The following is an 18,929-nucleotide window of genomic DNA, read 5'->3' as shown; positions in this document are numbered from 1 at the left end:
GCCCACGAGGCAGACAGGATCCCTGCTCTTATAGCATTTACATTCTAATGGGGGACAGATCATAAACAAATAAGCAAGTGGGTAAATAAGTCACAAAGCAGGGCAATTTTGTGAAGGGTCATGAGGTGAGAGGACACTGGGAGGACATTCGACCTGAGGGAGGTAGCCATGCAACATTCAGAGGAAAAGGCATTCCAGGGAGTGGGAACAGCAAGTACAAAGGCCCTGAAGCAGGAACAAGCTGGCATGTTAGAGGAACAGAAAAGCCAGTGTAGCTAGGTGGGGGGACTGGCAGAAGGAGATAAATGAGATTGGGAACGTAAGTGAGGCTACATCAGGCACAACTTGTAGTCATGGATTTTAATGTGAGCTTGGATTTTATTCTTATCTCATTGAGAAGCCATTGGAGGCTCTAAAGCATGTTTTGTGTATTCCCGAGTCAGGACTCATAGTTTGACAATAGGACAAAATTCATTAAGATCATGACTGTCCTCGAGAGCCCACAGAGAGGCCAATGAGAGGCTAAGGAGATACGTTGAGCAGAAGGAATGATCTGCTTGTAGCTACTCATGATTTTCCAAGACTTATGAGTATTGGTATCCTCAAGGTATCCCACGGACTATTCACCCAGGTGTTCTGTCCCATCCAGGGTCTGCAGTCTTGCAAGCTCCCCTGACCTGTGCATCTCTCTGGAGAGGAAGAGGAGGTGGAGGCCTGCTTTCTCTGGGATCCTGTGATCACATCCCCACCAGGAGCCCTGAATGCCCACCCTAGCTGTCCTCACCATGGAGTTCTGAAGTCAATGTGGCTCCTCACAGTGAACCAGGTGACATGTCTCCATTAGAACTCACATCTCCATTACCACTTTATTAAATACGAAGAGGGAAGGAAGCTTTGGGGTCAGCCACTCCACCCTGTCCTATTTAACAGATGGAGAATCCAAGGGCCCAGAGAGGCTACTGATTTGTTCTGGGGCACACAGCAAGTTCAGGGCAGCATCCGTCCCAAATCCATGTCTCTTGACTCCCAGTTGGTGCTCACTTCACCGCCTCCAGCCCCTTCTTTGACTACTGCCTGATTCACTCCTTTCTCCTTTCACCTTCCCTTCAGGCCCCTCTCTGGGCCTCATCATCCTCACCTGTGAAATGGGCTGATAACTCCTTGCTCATAGGATTGAATGTTGAATTCAGGGTTGAATGGCTTAAAAAACCAAAACATGGTTTTGAAAATGTATATGAGCTATGGAAAGGTAAAGTATGATTATTACTGCTCTATGGTTACCATAGCAAACTGACAGGCAATGGGAGCAATTGGAAACAGGCTCACTCCCTGTGTTGGGTTTCAGGTGTTAAGGAAAATGCAGAGGCGCCACAGCAGCAACACGGATAACATTCCACCTGAAAGGTAGGCTCCTCCATGGTTTGCTTCCATTAGGGAGCACTGGGCTTCATATGGTGAGGGGGGCAACCCAGAATCACCCAGCGGAAGCATATTACCTAAAGTCACACAGCCAGGAAATGGCAGGGCTGAGATTCGGGCCCGGTCTGTTTGCCCCCGCAAAGTCTGTGCTTTGAGCCAGCCACATTTTGTCTACAGTTCCACCTTGCTGTCTTCTGGGCTGCCGCAAGCTCCTGCCCTTAAATGGTTAAATTGGAAGCACAGCCTCTGCCCCGAAGGAATACTCTTTCTTGGTTAGGCTGAAATCTCAGCTGCATGCTGGGCAGAGGCCCAGGGAAGAGAGGCCAGCTATAAAAAGCCCCTTGGTGGGCAGACTGTCCCCTGGGAATACCCAAGGCCCCCTGAGCCCAGTGAACTCAGAGTGCTGGCAAGCTAAAGGTGGGTAGAAGGACTTTCTCGGACCCCATGGGGCGGCGAGTGAGAGAGGATGGTCCCCACATGGGCCAAAGTGGGCACCTGCCAGGATTCCTGCTTTCTGATCTGCTTCTTGAAGTGCAGAAAAAGCTCAAGGACCCTTGAGGATCATAGCCATGGTGTTGGTTCTTGTTGTCACTATTAATCCTATTATTATTATTATCCAGAACCCAAGGGAGTTGGAGCACACATTTCCAGGCTCCAAAAGCCAGCAGGGACAGGGCATCTGGGGAATGAGTAGCTGTCTTCAGCAAGTACCCTACCTTGTACCACGTTTATGATAACTCACCCCTAGGTCAAGTTTTCAAAGCCGAAAGAAACAGCCCTGAGATTTCTCCAGACTGGCGTTGCTCCTGCTGTTTTACAGGTGTTCTGCAAGATATTAATAGGCTTTCTGTGAAAAAAAAAAAAAAATTTCATGGTCAAATAAGTTTGAGAAACACTGAATTTAAACAAAGCTAATTTTTTCAACTGCAGGCCTTCTCAGAGCCTTTAGTTTGCTCATTTGTTCATTCTTTCCAATAATATTTATTAAGCGTCTTCTATGTGCCACCCTGGTGGTGCAGTGGTGAAGAGCTTGGCTGCTAAACAAAAAGTCAGCAGTTCAAATCGACCAGCTGCTCCTTGGAAACCCTGCAGAGCAGTTCTGCTCTGTCCTGTAGGGTCACTATAAGTCAGAATTGACTCGACGGCAACGGGTTTGGTTTATGTGTGGGATATTGTACTGAGTGGTAGAGATACAATGGTCTTTGACCTCATGGAGCGAGGTCTAGGCTAAAGCAGTGGTTCTCAGTACCGGGTGACTTTGAAGAAATATAAATGCCTGGGCCCACGCTCTTAAGATTTTGATTCATTGGGTCTGCAGTGGGGGCCGGGTACCTGTATTTTTTCAAAAGCTCCCCTGAGTGATTATAATGTGCAGCCAGTGTTGAGAAAGGTTGACAGGTGTAGAGGGAAATATAAGCAGTAAAATGATTGCTGTGGTCAGCTGCGTGCAGGTGAGATTAGGGTATCAGTTCCCTAGCTATTGTAGGAAATTACCACATGCTGGATGATTTAAAGAGAGTCCTGGTGGTGCAGTGGTTAAAAACTCTTGGCTGCTAACTGAGAGGTCTGCAGTCCAAACCCATCAGCTGCGCAGTGGAAGAAAGATGTGACAGTCTGCTTCCGTAAAGATTTACAGCCTTGGAAGCCCTATGGGGCATCTCTGCTCTGCCCTGTAGGGTCGCTATGAGTCAGAATCAACTCATCAGCTGTGGGTTTGGTTTGGTTTTGGAGTGATTTAAAACAATAGAAATTTATTGTCTCACCATCTGGAGGCTAGAAATTGAGATTCAAGGTCATGCTCTCTCTGAAGGCTCTAGGTGAGAATCTCTTCCATGCTTTTCTCTAAGCTTCTGGTGTTGCCAGCATTCCTTCTTGGCTTGTAGATCCATCACTCCAATCTCTGCCTCCATTGTCACATGGCATTCTTGCTGTGTGTCTGTGTCTCTTCTCCTCTCCTTATAAGGACACCAATCATATCGGATTAGGGCCACCCTAATAACCTCATCTTAACTTGATTATGTCTGCAAAGACCCTATTTCCAAATGAGGTCACATTCAGAGGCACAGGAGGTGAGAAAGTCAGCGTATCTTTTTAGGGGATATAATTCAACACATAACAAGGTGCAAGGAGAACAAGGAGCAGGGGGCTTGTCATTGTCTGGAAGGTAGGGGAGGCTCTACCAAGGAGGAAAGATTTTAGCTGAAAGCCGATCGATGACCTAAAGTTACACAGATAAGGTGGGGTGGAGACAACAGCCAGTGTAAAGGCCCTAAAGTAGGAAGCATCTGAGTAGTGAGAAAGAGGCATATGGGGAGATTGGAGTTTAGGGCCAGATAATGAACTCTGGCAAGTTTATCTCTTTGAGCCTCAGTTTATCTGTAAAATGGGGGTTTATTTGAGCTGTGGCAAGCAGTTTATAATGGGAAGCCCTGGAAGGATAGTGAAATGGTATGTGTTTTTAAAAATGCACCCTGGTCTCTGAGTGAAAAATAGATTATCCAGGGTTAAGTGTGAAAGTGGTGTGAAACCTTCTCTGCAGCCTCCTTCCTGCTGCCATTTTGTGACTGGAAGATATGGGGCATACATTTATTAAGCACCTACCGTGTGCCCCGGAACTGGGTCCAGAGGAAAAACAAAACTCAGCTGTTTGTTTTCAGTAAGATCAGGGTATGTTTGGAGTGTCATAGGATCTGTGGAGGTGTCTTGTGGGCTCTTTGCCACACACACACATCAGGCAGATCAGCATCACTTGTATCTGTTGTGTAGACTGAGTTTCCACATCATGATTCCGTTTGAAAAGAAGTTGCTACATACACACACACACACACACACACACACATATCAAGCAGATCAACACCACTTGTATCTGTTGTGTAGACTGAGTTCCCACATCCATGATTCCACTGGAAAAGAAGTTAAGTCCGAGAGGAGAGAGATGACGTCCAGAACCCCAGGACAGGGTGTCTATGAGGAACTATACCCAGTTCGGGGCTCTCTGTTCCCAGGGAGGTGACCCCAAGCTCTCTGCTTCTCAGGCAATGGCTCTGAAAGGGCCACTGAAACATTTGCCACCAAAACCTTTCAACACCAGAGGCCTGTTCTTGGAACCAGAAAAGGCAATTTGCCCTTAAAGTCTTTCATAAGGACTAGAGATGATTATTGACACTTAGTATCTGCTAGATATATTGCAAGGGGTGTTTGAAATGTGATCCCCTCCACAGGAATCATTCTATGCATGAATAATGTTCATGCCTATTTTTCAGCTGAGGAAACCGAGTGCAGGGCTGTTAAAGGTGCCTAGAAAGAGTGGAGCTGGGGTTTGAATATGGGCTTCTCTATTAAGTCTTCTTCCCATTACAGTTTACTTCCCCACAAATACCAGCTATGAGCAAGACTGGACCCTCTTGGGAACTGGGAGCTATTGAACTTGATTCTAGAGCCAGGGGCCCTTGGGTTCTGAGGTTATTCTAGAATCATAGATAATTCTGTGCATCCTTTTCAGTATAGTGGTTAAGATGTGGACTCTATAGTTAGTCTGCCTGGGTTTGAATCCCCCTTGAAACATTCATTAGTAACTGTACCACTCTGGGCAAGTTCTTATCTCTCTGTGCCTCAGTTTCTTAATCTGTGCAATGGGGATATTATTATTAGGAGTCCCTGGGTGGCATACATAGATAAGTGCTTGGCCACTGACCAGAAGGTTGGAGATTCCAGTCCACCCAGAGGCACCTCAGAAGAAAGGCCTGGTGATTTACTTCTAAAAGGTCACAGCCATTAAAACCCGTGGAGCACAGTTCTAATCTGACACTGATGGAGCCATCATGCGTTGGAGTTGACTCAGTGGCGACTAGTTTTTATGTTATTATTATTTCCAACACACAGGGTTGATAGGAGGATTTAATGATTTGTTAGGCAAAGCACTTAGAAAACTATCTGGCATATAGTAAGTTTTCAGTAGTTATGATCCTATTGCTGTCTTTGTTGATATTGTTGTTTGTCCCCACTCCTCCACTGGAGTGGTGTCTATCTTTCTATCCACCTAACTTGGTAGGTTTTCTCTCCCCCTGCCCCCAGAAATCGCAGCCAAGCGCTCAGCTCCGAGGCGAGTGTGGATGAAGGTGGCGTCTTTGAAAGTCTGAAGGCAGAAACTACCTCTCCCCCAGCGCTCTTCTCTGGCTTAACCGGCTTAACTGGCCTCCCTGCAGGCAGCATCCCCGCCAACCCCTTCCCATCCAGCCTGGTGCTGGGGTCCTCGGCCAGCGGCGGAGACGTGTTCATCCAGATGCCAGCCTCCAGGGAGGAGGGCGGGGGCCGGGGCGAAGGGGGCACCTACCACCACCGCCAGCCCCCGCACCACTTCCACCACGGCCACCATCGCGGGAGCTCGCTGCTGCAGCATGTGGGCGGGGACCACCGCGGGCACTCGGAGGAGGGGGGCGATGAGCAGCCCGGGACGCCCGCCCCTGCCCTGTCAGAGCTGAAGGCTGTCATCTCCTGGCTCCAGAAAGGGCTCCCCTTCATGCTGATCCTCCTGGCGAAAGTCTGCTTCCAGCATAAGCTGGGTAAGTGCCTGAGTGTGAGCAGCCTAGGGCATCACCTGGAGCCTGTGGGTCTGGGCAAGGTGAAGGCAGTAGAGGCATACGTGGTGCATAAAAAAAAAACAGTTTTGTCGAGTCGATTCCAACTCATAGCAACCCTATAGGACAGAGTCCAGCTGCCCAATAGGGTTTCCAAGGAGCGACTGGTGGATTCAAACTGCCAACCTTTTGGTTAGCAGCTGAACTCTATCACTCTGCCGCCAGGGCTCTATTAAACCCACTAGTTGCCGTCAAGTCAATTCCAACTCATGGCTACCCTAAACATATCTGAGTAGAACTCTGCTCCGTAGGGCTTTTCATGGCTGGTTTTTTGGAAGTAGATTGCCAGACCTTTCTTCTGATGCACCTTGGGTAGACTCTAACGCTGAACCTTTCAGTTAGCACCTAAGTACATAAACTGTTTCCACTACCCAGGGACTCTGTGAAAAATCACTACTAGTGCAAACCCCAGGATTCCAGCTTGGCAAAGCTTGGGAACAATAAAATGAAATACAGAATAAAATTCAAGTACATCTCCCTTCTGTCTGGGTCACATTTACCTGTTAGCCCAGAATCTTTTTCTCCTTTAACACTAAACTTTAATTCCTTACTGTGTTGCGGTCTTCTTTGCATGCTTTTATTACAAACACACACTTTGGGTTCTTCTTAGAAGTAGAATAATATAGATACCACTTACTGAATGCTAGAGATTATGCAGCATAAGCATTATCCCTCCCCAGTGTCTATTGTTATTCTGCCCATTTTACAGATGGGAAACTAGAGCTCAGAGAGGTGCAGTGTCTCGCCCAAGCTCACACACAAAAGAAGTGGCAGAGCCTGGATTTGAACCCAGGTCTACAGAGCCATAGTCCTAACCTGGTGCTATAAAATGCCCCCAGTGGCCTAAATTCCATCCCTAAATCAGGCCTATCCTCAGAGTGGTTCAGGGTTCCCGATGGTCCACATGGCAGCCCAAATCCCCCGGAGGTGGGATTTTCTGTCTCCTGTGAGTAGCCTATATGCTCCAAGGGCACCAGGAATGGGTCTTTTTTAACCTTGTTCACAGGCCTTCACAGGCCCAGTGCAAGCCTGATGATAAGTGGGTATTGTTGGACCCTCCTCTGTCCTGCAGGCATTGCCGTGTGCATTGGGATGGCCAGCACCTTCGCCTACGCCAACTCCACACTCAGAGAACAGGTCTCGCTGAAGGTGAGTTACCTGGTTTATTAGTCTCCTATGGCTGCTATAATAAATGACCACAAACTTAGTGGATTAAAACAACACAAACTCATTACCTTATAGTTCTGTAGATCAGAAGTCCAAAATGGGTCTAAAACCAAGGGATCAACAAGATACCCCTTTCTAGAGGCTCTAGAGGAGAATCTGTTTCCTTGCCTTTTCCAGCTTCTAGAAGCCGCCCACATTCCTTGGCTCATGGCCCCTTCCTCCATCTTCAAAGCAACAACATTGCATCTCTCTGACCATTCACCCAATGTTGCACTTCCCTCTGACTCTCCTCTTCTGCCTCCCTCTTTCACTTTTAAGGACTCTTGTGATTACACTGGGCCCACCTAGGTAATCCAGAATAATCTCCCCATTTTTAAGATCAGCTGATTTGCAACCTTAACTCTGTCTGCCATCTTGATTCCCCATTGCCTTGGAACATAACATATTCACAGGTTGCCGGGATTAGGACGTGGACGTCTTTGGGTGCCATTCTTCTGCCGACCACCTGTGGGCAGATCCCCAGACATGCCGTCCTTCTCCTCGGCACCCAGCAGTGTATCCTCTCTGTGTTCCTGGCCCAGTCCCTTTCACCCTCCTGGCATTCAGTCTGTTAGCTCACTTCCAACCCACCCTCACGATGAAGACCATTCCACTGGTGCTACTGGGTTTCACCACCATCATCATGAATCCCCTCTAAGATTTTCTCTTTAGTGACTATTTGCCCAGGACAAGGCTAAGCCTATTGCACATCTCATCTTGCCAGTTCATCTCAGCAACCCTGGAAGGGAAGCAAAATCATTCTTATTTTCCAAATCAGGAAACAGTAGCTCAGAGACACCAAGTTCCTTTCCTGAGGTCACACAGCCAGTGCAGGTGGTAGCCTCAGCATTTGAACCCAGGTGGTTGACCCAGAGCCTGTGTCCATCCTGGGTTCAAATCCCAGTTCCTCCACCCACTGTGAGCTTTTGAACAGATAACCTTGGTAATCTCAGCCTCAGTTGCCACCTCAGATAAAGGGTCTAATTGTGCTAACTTCATAGGCGCATTGAGAAGATTGGATGAGATCATGCATGGAAGGTATTCAGCATGGGAAACATTGAATGACACTATTTTTTTTAAACTTATGATTTCTACCATGCACAGGATCCCATAGTAATTGCCGTCACCTTTGACCTTTCTGTGGCGCCCTCTGTTTTCTCAGAATCACTTAAGCCTCCATGAGGCACAGAGGACAGCTTAGTCTCCATTTGACCCATCAGCACCTTGAGGTCCAGAATTGGGACTGGAGCCAGAGGTTCTTCTTGACCCTTAGTCTCATCCTCTTCATTTAAACTCCTTCTGCTGCTGTTAAAACAGCACGTTGACTCAATACCACAGTGGGAGGCTTTAGGGGCTGGCTCTCTCTCAAAGGCAGTAAAACCCAAATGGGGCCTTGATTTGAATTTTAGGGGACTAGAGTATGCCTGGATCCATGGGCAGGCTTCCAGGAGTCCTGGAACCCTACAATGCTACAGGTGGCATTTTGCCTGAATATGTGTCTTTCCTGTGAGAGACTCCACATGACTTTCAGAAAGCTTAGGAATCTCAGATTCTTACTAGACAGCTACCCCTCTTTGTCTCTCAGAGCTTGACTGCTCCGAGCATTGCTGCTTCCCCCTTTCTGCTCCACCTTTGGTCTGGATTTACAGAGAATTAAACTGGAATCTATTATTTATTGGTATAAAAATGTTTGCCGACTGGATTAATCCCATTGATAAGAACCCTTGCATGGTTGCAGGTGGTTTCTAGGGTCGTTGACCTTGAATGCCCTTGGAATAATGGGTAGATGGAGATGCATCATTTCTTTTATCCAGTCTGTGGACATGTGTACTGTAACAGCGCATGGGGCACTGGGCTGTGTCTGGAGACAGTGTGTGTTGAGCATTTACCGAAACTGCAGGGAAGGTTACACTGGGAAAGTTATGACCTCATCTTATTCCAGCAATGCAGCCACCCTGGTCCAGGAAAAGATGCACTTTTGAGCATCAGCAGCAGAGGGGTCTGTGTCTGTCTGCTAGGGTACACACGCTCTTCTCTGCACCTCCTCCGGACATTTCTAAGGATTTGCTCTCAGGCTAAGAAGCTGCTATGAAATGACAAATTGAGAAGAGCTTCCCGTTTGTCTTTCTGGGAGTAAACAGAAATGAGGATGGAGAAAGTTATTTGGGGCTGGATTGTGAAGGGCTTGAGTGGTCAGACATATGAGTTTGAATTTAATCCTATAAATATGGCCCTACAATGAACAACCAGCCCAAGGGAGTGTTCTGGAAATCCATTCTAGGAAAAGGTTAGAACAGATGTTTCTAACCAGTGAATCTGAATCTACTGCTGGGTCATAAAAAGTCTTAACAATTAGACTTAACGATTTAGTGAACCTGAAATATGTGCCCATACCAGAGTGAATGCTTTGTACAGTAAGTCCCTTAGTTACGAACTTCTGACTCTTGGACAACTGGTACTTGCCCTTTAATGTTATATAAATTTGCCCTCAATTTGAAACGATTGATCCAATCCCTGCTTGCAACAAATTCTTCATCACAATCACCCTCACTTGCTGCACGTGCAGCTTTTAAATCACTGAAAAGGCTTCGAGCCTTTTCTTGTACTAACCCAAACCCAAACCCACTGCCATCAAGTCAACCCTATAGATTGGAGTAGAACTACGCCACAGGGTTTCCAAGGCTGTAAATCTTTACGGAAGCACGCTACCACATCTGTCTCCCGCAGAGCAACTGGTGGGTTCGAACTACTGACCTTTTGGTTAGCAGCTGAGCACTTTAGCCACTGCACCACCAGGACTCTTGCACTAACACACACACACACCCATTGCCATTGAGTCGATTCTAACTCATAGTGACCCTATAGGACAGAGTAGAACTGCCCCATAGGGTTTCCAGGGAGCGGCTGGTGGGTTTGAACTGCTGACCTTTTGGTTATCAGCCAAGCTCTTAACCACTGTGCCACCAGGGCTCCCTCTTGCACTGAAGTAAGGCTAAATAAGAATCATATGCACCTGTTCTGGCTTACCTACGAATTCTTAAAGACACACTTAGGAACAGATCTCGTTCATAACCCAGGGACTGCCTGTATAAACGTTAATGCTTAACATCACCCCATTTTCAAATCTGAGGACACTGGGTTTTAAAAAATGTGCCCTTTAGCAGCAGATACTTAACCTCTCTGTGCCTCAGTTCCTAGCAGTAGATGTAAGTTAACAGATACTATGTGCCAGCCACTGTTCTAAGCATTTTTTTATGTATATTAATTCAAAGAACTCTACAAGGTAGATACTAATGTACCCATTTTGCAGATGAGAAAAAGGAAATGCAGACAGTTTATAGTTTGCCTGGGTTGCACAGCTCCCAGGCAGCAGACCGAGGATTTCAACCTAGACCGTTCAGCTCCGGAGTCTGTGCTGCTAACCACAGTGCTTTCCTGCCTTTATGGATAGTTCTCCAAGCAGGTTTCCACCATTCTGTCACCTTCTCTGTGACCACCCCTTGGGTTCAAGTGAAGCAGAAAGATGCTCATGCCCTTCCCTTCAGCATCAGCTCTGCCTTCTCCAAACCCTCGAGAAAGGGAAGAGTTGGCACCAGTCACAAAACATTCTGGAGTGTTGTGCCATGGGTGCATCGCAGTGTCCCCACAGGTCTCTTGCTTTGTCTCCAGGAGAAGAGGTCGGTGCTGGTCATCTTGTGGATCTTGGCCTTTCTGGCGGGGAACACCCTGTATGTGCTCTACACGTTCAGTTCCCAGCAGCTATACAACAGGTCAGCAGGAGAGTTTGACTCCTCCAGTGGGTGTGAGGGGGAGGGGGGAATTGGTGGACTTGGATCACCCGATCCCTTTACCTGAGAATGATGCAGCAGTAACTTTCAGTTTCTGCCCTGTTATACACACACATACACCTAGAGCAGTGCTCTCTCCAGTAGAAATACAATGTGAGCCACGTATGTAATTTTACATTTTCTAGTAGCCACATTAAAAAATTTTTTTAAAGAAATAGGTGGAATTAACTTTAATAGTAGATTTTAGTTAACCGAACATATCCAAAATATTATCATTTCAACAAGCAATCAATATAAAAATTTAACTGAGATGTTTTACTTTTTTTTTTCATGTTAAGTCTTTGCAGATTGGTATTTTATACTTACAGTGCATGTCATTTCAGACTAGTTACATTTCAGTGCCCAATATGGCTAGTGGTCTCTGTATTGAACAGTGTGGGCCTAGAATATCTCTGGAGGGGCACACAGGAAAACTGGAAACAATAGTTGCCCCTGGAATGGGGACTGTAGATCAGAAACTGTTCACCGTGTAGCCTTTTGTCTTTTCTATCTTCTTTCTAGCTTATGAATGTAATAGCTTTTAAAAATTATATTAATGTATATATGTTTTCATTTTTAAAAATCTATAAACATATACACTAAAACCGGTTAGCGAACTATAGTCAGCCACCTGTTTTTATAAATAAAGTTTTATTGGAACACAGCGATACCCATTCATTTACATGCTGCTTTCGTGCTATAGTGGCAGAGTTGAGTCATAGCAACAGAGACTGTATGGCCTACAAAGCCTAAAATATTTACACTCTGCCCCTTTCCAGAAAAAGTTTGCTGACTCTTGACCTAAAATATTAGCTATGTTCCTGTAGGTGTTAGGTGGGTTATTATTTTTTAATAAAAAAAAAAAAAAACCCATTGCCATTGAGTTGATTTTGATTCATAGCAACCCTATGACAGAGAGGAACTGCCCCGTAGGGCTTCCAAGGAGCCCCTGGTGGATTCAAACTGAATTTTTTTGTAATGAATATGTATTTTTTTTCATTATTATAATAATGCTTTTTTTTTTTTAATTAGAGGGTGAAAATACCTATGCTCATCTGGTTTTGAGCTGGGTAGAAACAAAGGTACCGGGCTCCTTACCCAAGTCATATAACTTCCCATGTGAATTATTAACCCAGAGTTCTGTGCAACATGGTGACAGGTGGTGCGGCAGAGCCAGAGAAATCAAATGGATTACTTAGCCCTGATTTAGCATAAACTTCCTTAAAATATCCCCATCACCCTGGCAGCCCACCACCTGGAAATTCTTTTGAAGCAAGGAAGCTGCCTTCCCAGATCTTCCAGCATTAACTGAGCACACAGAACCTATTCGCTCACATCAGCATGTTGAATGACCAAAAATTGTCCTTACTAAGTGCTTTCAGGACTGCTGCTAGTAAATTAGGAGTGTGTTTCCTCTGGTGCCCAGCATAGTGCTTACTTCATAGTATTTACCCTATAATTTTTGTCAAATAAATACGTCAATTTTTTTAATAACAATATTTTAGAGCTGTTTTAGGTTTATCGAAAATTTGTTCAAAAAATACAGAGTTCCCCTATTCCTTCTCGCTTGTATATGGTTTTCCTTATTCTCTTGCATTTGTGTAGTATGTATGTTATAACTGATGAACCGATATTGATTCATTATTGCTAACTAAGGTCCATAGTTTACATTAGAGTTCACTCTTTGTGTTGTATGGTCTGTGGGTTTTTACGAATGCATAATGTCACATGTCTACCATTACAGTATCAAAAAGAATAGCTTCACCACCCTAAAAATACCTTATGCACCACCTATTCATCCTTTCCCCTGAACCCTTGTTAACCACTAATCTTTTCACCGTCTCTGTAGTTTTGCCTTTTCCGGAATGACGTATAGTTGGAATCATACAGTATGTAGCTTTTTCAGACTGGCTTCTTCACTAGCAGTGTGCATTCAAGGCTGCTCCATATCTTTTCATAGTCTCAGAATTTTGAAATTAACTTTGTTCTTCTAATTTGAAAAGTAGTGTATTTTTAATAGTGAGAATTTGGAAAACACATAAAAAAAGAACCAAAATCATCTCCAATCCTATCACCCGAGGGTAACTATTAATATTTTCCTACATATATGTACATATTTGTTATGGAAGTTGTATCGGATAGAATGTACCACTTAATAACCTTTTCTTTTTCATTTAGCAGTATGTTACTTTAAGTCGACAAGTCGCGTCAACTGATGCTTCCTGTGCGTGTGCCCAGAACTATATTAAGAAAAGCTATCAAATAGGGTCCTACCTTAACCAATAGGGCATTCTTTTTTTAGGCATTTCTTGATCCAGGGGCTCAAACAGTTCAAGAAAAAGTTAACAAGAAGACCTGTGAAAGGGCAGGAACCAGGAAAATTTCTGGAACTTGACAGCCAGAATTCGTGGACATTCACTCTGATGTCCAGCTGTTGGCATGATTGGTTTTTTCGCTGGCAGTCTCTATTTCTCCTTTGCAATTCAAGAGAAAGAGCCTGTGATTGTCGTTTCATGGGTCAGGGGTCCAGTCCTGGCCCAGACAGCTGTGGCAGGACAGGCCACAGAGTCCAGTGGGAATGTGGTGGGTTTACCCAAGGATGGCTTTGGTGAACAGTTCTCAGAGTAGAGGGGCCCGGGCTGGGCAAATACCTCACGTTCCGCTGCTCCACAGAATCTCTGAGGGCTCTTTGCAGAGGGCTCCTAGGAGAGTGGGGAGGAGTCACAGATCCATATCAAACACAAAAAGTAGCCCTGGTGGCTTAGTGGTTAGGAGCTCAGCTGCTAACCAAAAGGTCAGCAGTTCGAATCCACCAGCTGCTCCTAGGAAACCCTTTGGGGCAGTTCTACTCTGTCCTATAGGGTCACGCGGAGTCAGAATCAACTATGGGTTTTGGTTTAAGGCACAGCTGAATACTCTGTTCTTTTTATCAGTAATTTACACAGCCAGACACCATGCAAAAGTACAGTCTTCCCTTTCAAATGGTTATGGTGGCACGCGAAGTTTTTTCCGTAGCACATAGTTATTAAAGGTGAATACAAATAAATGAACTAATAACCAAGCTTAGGGAGCCCTGGTGGCACAAGGGTTAAGTGCTTGGCTGCTGACCAAAAGGCTGGCACCCAGACCCACCCAGCAGCTTCGTGGGAGAAAGACCTGGCTGTTTCCCTAAAGAATACAGCCTTATTCTACTCTGTCATGTAGGGTTGCTGTGAGTCAGAATCGACTCAGCGGCACCTAACAACACCGATAATGCCAAGCTTGCAAGAGCTGCTTAAGTGCTGGTTAAATTGAACTCTTCTGCTCTCTGAATGTTAATTGCTTGTATTATGGCTTTCAAATGCAATATTTAAATTGCTGTGGTCATAGTAGATTGTAATTCTCAATAAATTAATGGCTTTCATTTAAAAAAAAAAAAAAAAAGGTTCCCAGAGTTTGGAATTTCACAGACCATTAAAACATCCCCAAAGCAAAGTTCAGGGGTCCACCGTATATACCAACATGTTCTTTAATTAAGAATACCTAGAAAAATGATCATCCCCTACCACTATTATATCCTAAAAGAAAAGGCAGTTTAACACCAATTAGGAATAAAGAACAATCCTTTAGGTGAAATAAATTTAGGTTCATTTAAAAATATATATGTTTGATTTGAATAGATGGGATATTTACAATGAATTTGTATTACCATTCTAATTTTAAACCCTTAATGATGTAAAAAACCAATATGTAATGGTGGGAAAAAATGTTAGGGAGTCACTGAACTAGAGAACATCACCAGGCTGGAGGTGCCCGCTGCAGAAGCCAGCAGGACTGTTGTGATTGAGAGAAGAGTTTTTTGCGGATGGGCTGGGGGCAGGGGGAAGCAAGGGAAGAATGTTGGTCAGTGAGAGCCTCTAGGACAAGGTGAGACTTGAGCCAGGCTTTCAGATCATGTTCATCTGCTTTGAAAATGCACTTTGAGGAATGAACGGTTACCCCACCCTCTGGGGGCAGCCCCAAAAAAGCAATTTGGAGAGGCAGTTCCAAGGCATCAGTACATATCTCACATCCTTCATTAGCTGTGTGGTCCAGGATGCCAAGGTCCTAGCGGGGAGAGGAGGAGGTGGTGTTTCCCAGAATCTTGGGTGGATTTCCAGCTAATGCCATTCTCTGGGCACAGTCAGGTTCACAGGCTCAGACCTCTGTGCTCCCATCAAGCCAGGGAGGAGTCAGACTGGCGTCACAGAAAGAGCAGAAAGGACCGGAGCAGAGTCCTCTTCCTCACTGCCGTCTCAGATCTCGAGTGTGGTTGTGGGTGGTACCAACAGCCACCTTTTCTTATTTTGTCCTGCCAGTGACCGCGCAAGGTATCGCTGTGCCCATTTCTCAGGTGAAGTAACGGAAACTTAAAGAAGCCAAGTACATTTTTTCAGAGTTACATAGCTAGTGACAGCAGAGCTAGACTCCAGCAGCCAACTCTGTCCAGAGCTCAGGCTCTTAACCACCGTCTCTCATCAGAATCACCCGGGGAGTGTGTTGTAAAAATGTGTATCCTCAGGCCCCACCCCAGGCCTAGTGAATCAATCTCTAGGTGCGGGGCCCAGGAATCTCCCCAGCCCCAGCTACTCAGTCCCTCAAAGTGTTTGGATGTGTCCAGGAAACTTCTGTGCTTTCGCTTTGGTCCAGTTGTGCTGACTTCCCCTGTATTGTGTGTTGTCCTTCCCTTCAGTGAAGTCGACACTTGTCTACTATCTAGTTAGTGATTTGCGTTCCCCCTCCCTCCCCACCCCAGGTGATTCTGATGCACGTGGAAATTTGAGAACCTCTCACATGCTTTCTGGTTCTTAATTCTTACTGTGCATTGTAAATTCTGATTTAATTGGGCTGAGTTAGAATGGACATCACCAGTTTTCGAAAACTCCCCTCTTGATTCACATGCACAACTCAGGTTGAGAACCTCTGCTCTTTGCTCTAGGAATGAAAAGATTTGACATCACCTCACTAATTATATTCTGGAAAAGGAAGATCTCAATCCCAGTGACATTATCAGAGAACTAGGTGTGGCTGGCTGCCCATCTCCTCCGGAAGTGAGGACAATACCATTGACACCCTTTTTCTCTTTTACTTGAAAGAATCCAACCCTTCTGGCCTGGCTAAGAGAGTACTAATCCCAGACCAACTCTATCAAGCTTGAGTCTCCACCTTCTCCCATCTGTGATCCCCTCTATATAGCACAACTGTATCAGTCAGGATCAGTTGCGCCATGCTGCTATAACAGATAAACTTCTACTTTCACAAATAATTAAACACTTGGCTACTAACGGAAAGGTTAGCAGTTTGAATCTACCCAGAGATGCCTCAGAGAAAAAGACCTGGCAATCTACTTGTGAAAGATCACAGTCATTGAAAATGTTATGAAGCACAGTTCTGCTGTGATACACATGGGGTTGCCAGGAGTCAGAACAGAGTCAACTCGACAGCAACTGAGTAAAACAAAAAACTTTCATAGTAGTTTGTTTCTTACTCATTCACAACCCAATGCAGGTTGGACAGCCTTCCTTCATCTTTTAGCTACACTATCTGGAACAAGTAGCTTCCAAGATCCCCTTGGCAGAGAATGATAGGAAAGCAGGGACTTCCACAACGGCTTTTAGGGAAACATCACTTCTTGGAGAGGGTGACTGTCCCACCCACATCCCTTTGGCCAGAACTCAATCACACAGTCCCAAGTTAACTACAAGGGAAGCTGGGAAATGTTGTTAGGTGCTGTCGAGTCAATTTTTGACTCCTAATGACCCATTGTGACAGTAGAACTGCCCCATAGGGTTTTCTAGGCTGTAATCTTTGCAGGAGCAGATTGCCAGGTTTTCCTGTCGTGGAATCGCTGGGAGGATTCGAACCACCAACCTTTTGGTTAGCAGGCAAGCACTTAACCATTGAGCCACCAGGGCTCCTTCTGGGAAATGTAACCTTCATCTATTCCCAGGAAAAGGGAACTGTGTGGTGAACACAGTTATCTCTGCCATGGGAATCCATTAGTTAATAAAAACCCATTGCCGTCGAGTTGATTCCGACTCATAGTGACCCTGTAGGACACAGGAGAACTGCCCCACAGGGTTTCCAGGGAGCGGCTGGTGGATTCGAACTGCTGACCTTTTTGGTTAGCGGCCAAGCTCTTAACCAATAGAAGGAGTATAAAATGATGACAACCTATCAACTACACTGACCTGACCAGGGTTAGCAGGAGAACCTTCTCAGACAGTTCTCAGGTTTACTTAGATTTGCATGTATTTGTTCTCAATCAAAAACCCTTCCTTTCTTTGTTCCAGTTTTTGACTGTGCCCTATACCTCTCTCGGTTGGTTTGTTTCACCAGTTAGGGGTGTTGTCTGTAGTGCTGCCTACTTGCATTCCTAAATTTGGTTCATACACCCACTTCTTGTTATTGTTGGGTGCCATCAAGTTGATTTCAACTCATAGCGATGCTAGGTGGCAGAGTAGCACGGCCCCTTAGGGTTTCCTAGGCTGTAATCTTTACAGAAGCAGATCGCCAGGTCTTTCTCCCGGGGAGCCGCTGGGTGGGCTCAAACCACCAACCTTTCAGTTAGCAGACGAGTGCTTAACCATGGGGCCACCAGGACTCCTTTTCAGGTAGTACCCGGCCATTGTAATATAGAGTTTTGTGGCCCTAGCTCCCTTCTTTGCCTTCCCTGGTGGTAATCCCAGGCTGGCTGGTTGACTTCCACAGTCGGCCATCTCTGTTGTCCTTCTGTGATCCCAATTAGAGACTTGGCTTGCACTTTACATGTTTAATCTCAGAGACACCAGTTGGTGTTAAATTCACTTAGCTGGATTTTCTTTTTTCATCATTCTTGTGCTTTTTATTAGTTTTTTTTTTCTCTTTGAGAAGAAGTACAAGGGTGTTTTTCCACAGAGTGATAATTACTTGTATTTATTTCTAAAGTAGTAGAAATTTAATGCTTTAGGAACTAAAAGATTTGACATCACCTTCACTAATTAGAGTCCCAAAAAGGAGGATCTCAATCCAAGTGACATTATCAGAGAACTATAATAACTTATATAACTATGTAACTGATAACATATGAGTTATTAAAAAAAAGCAAACCCATTGCAGTTGAGTTGATTCCAACTCATAGCGGCCCTATATGACAGAGTAGAACTGCCGCATAGGGTCTCCAAGGCTGTAATCTTTATGGAAGCACACTGCCACATCATTCTCCCGCAGAGTGGCTGGTGGGTTCAAACAGCTGACCTTTTGGTTTGCAGCGAAGTGCTTAAACCGCTGCGCCACCGGGGCTCCTTATATCAGTTATATGGACTGATATATATTTTATTGTCAGTTTTATTCCTCATTAGGTGCCACCACCAATAATTATGGTAATAAATCATAACATAATAATAGTAATTATGATATGGTGGATCAGACGTTTCATACTTTATCACGTACTTTCATCTGTATTCTAACATTTGACTTTCCTAATTATCCTGTTGAAGTGGATAAGGTAGGAATTAGCTTGCTCCTGGTTTCACAAATGAGGAGACTAGGGAAGGCTTAAAGAGGTTAAATTATTCGCCAGAGGTCACAAAGCCAGTAAGTGGGAGGATTAAGAATCTCCGATGTTGAGCATTGGTCTCTGAATCCTAGGCTAAGACTCATCAGAAAAGGCCCAGAAGTCCCCCAAGTAGACTGTGCTCCTTGGGGGACGGCTAGAGCCTGCGGGACCCCACCGACCTTACGTGAATGGCCGCTCAGACTTGAAGGCGAGGAATCCCACGGAGACAGGGCTGGGCTGTGCGAAGGACACTGGTGGTTTTGTGGGCGATTGCCTGCCAATTGT

General features: G+C 45.3%; 1 protein-coding gene and 1 non-coding gene across 2 annotated transcripts in view; both read left to right on the top strand.

Moving 5' to 3' along the window:
• Window positions 1-802: 802 nt before the first annotated feature.
• The window catches only part of RNFT2 (ring finger protein, transmembrane 2), a 64,202-nt gene continuing 46,075 nt past the window's right edge, over window positions 803-18,929 (top strand). Inside the window, exons 1-5 of the mRNA XM_004379043.1 lie at window positions 803-826; window positions 1,346-1,404; window positions 5,494-5,981; window positions 7,129-7,205; window positions 10,932-11,032. Coding sequence (XP_004379100.1) covers window positions 803-826; window positions 1,346-1,404; window positions 5,494-5,981; window positions 7,129-7,205; window positions 10,932-11,032 — 749 coding nt within the window. The remainder of the gene's footprint in view (window positions 827-1,345; window positions 1,405-5,493; window positions 5,982-7,128; window positions 7,206-10,931; window positions 11,033-18,929) is intronic.
• On the top strand, window positions 13,992-14,132 carry LOC111821053 (small nucleolar RNA SNORA15). Its single transcript, XR_002824539.1, has one exon. It is a non-coding gene; the product is annotated as a small nucleolar RNA SNORA15 (small nucleolar RNA).

The sequence above is a fragment of the Trichechus manatus genome, unplaced genomic scaffold (assembly GCF_000243295.1).
Source record: "Trichechus manatus latirostris isolate Lorelei unplaced genomic scaffold, TriManLat1.0 scaffold00061, whole genome shotgun sequence".
NCBI lineage: Eukaryota > Metazoa > Chordata > Mammalia > Sirenia > Trichechidae > Trichechus > Trichechus manatus.
The sequence above is the reverse complement of the archived record's forward strand: the minus strand, read 5'-3'. Positions and strand labels throughout refer to the sequence as shown.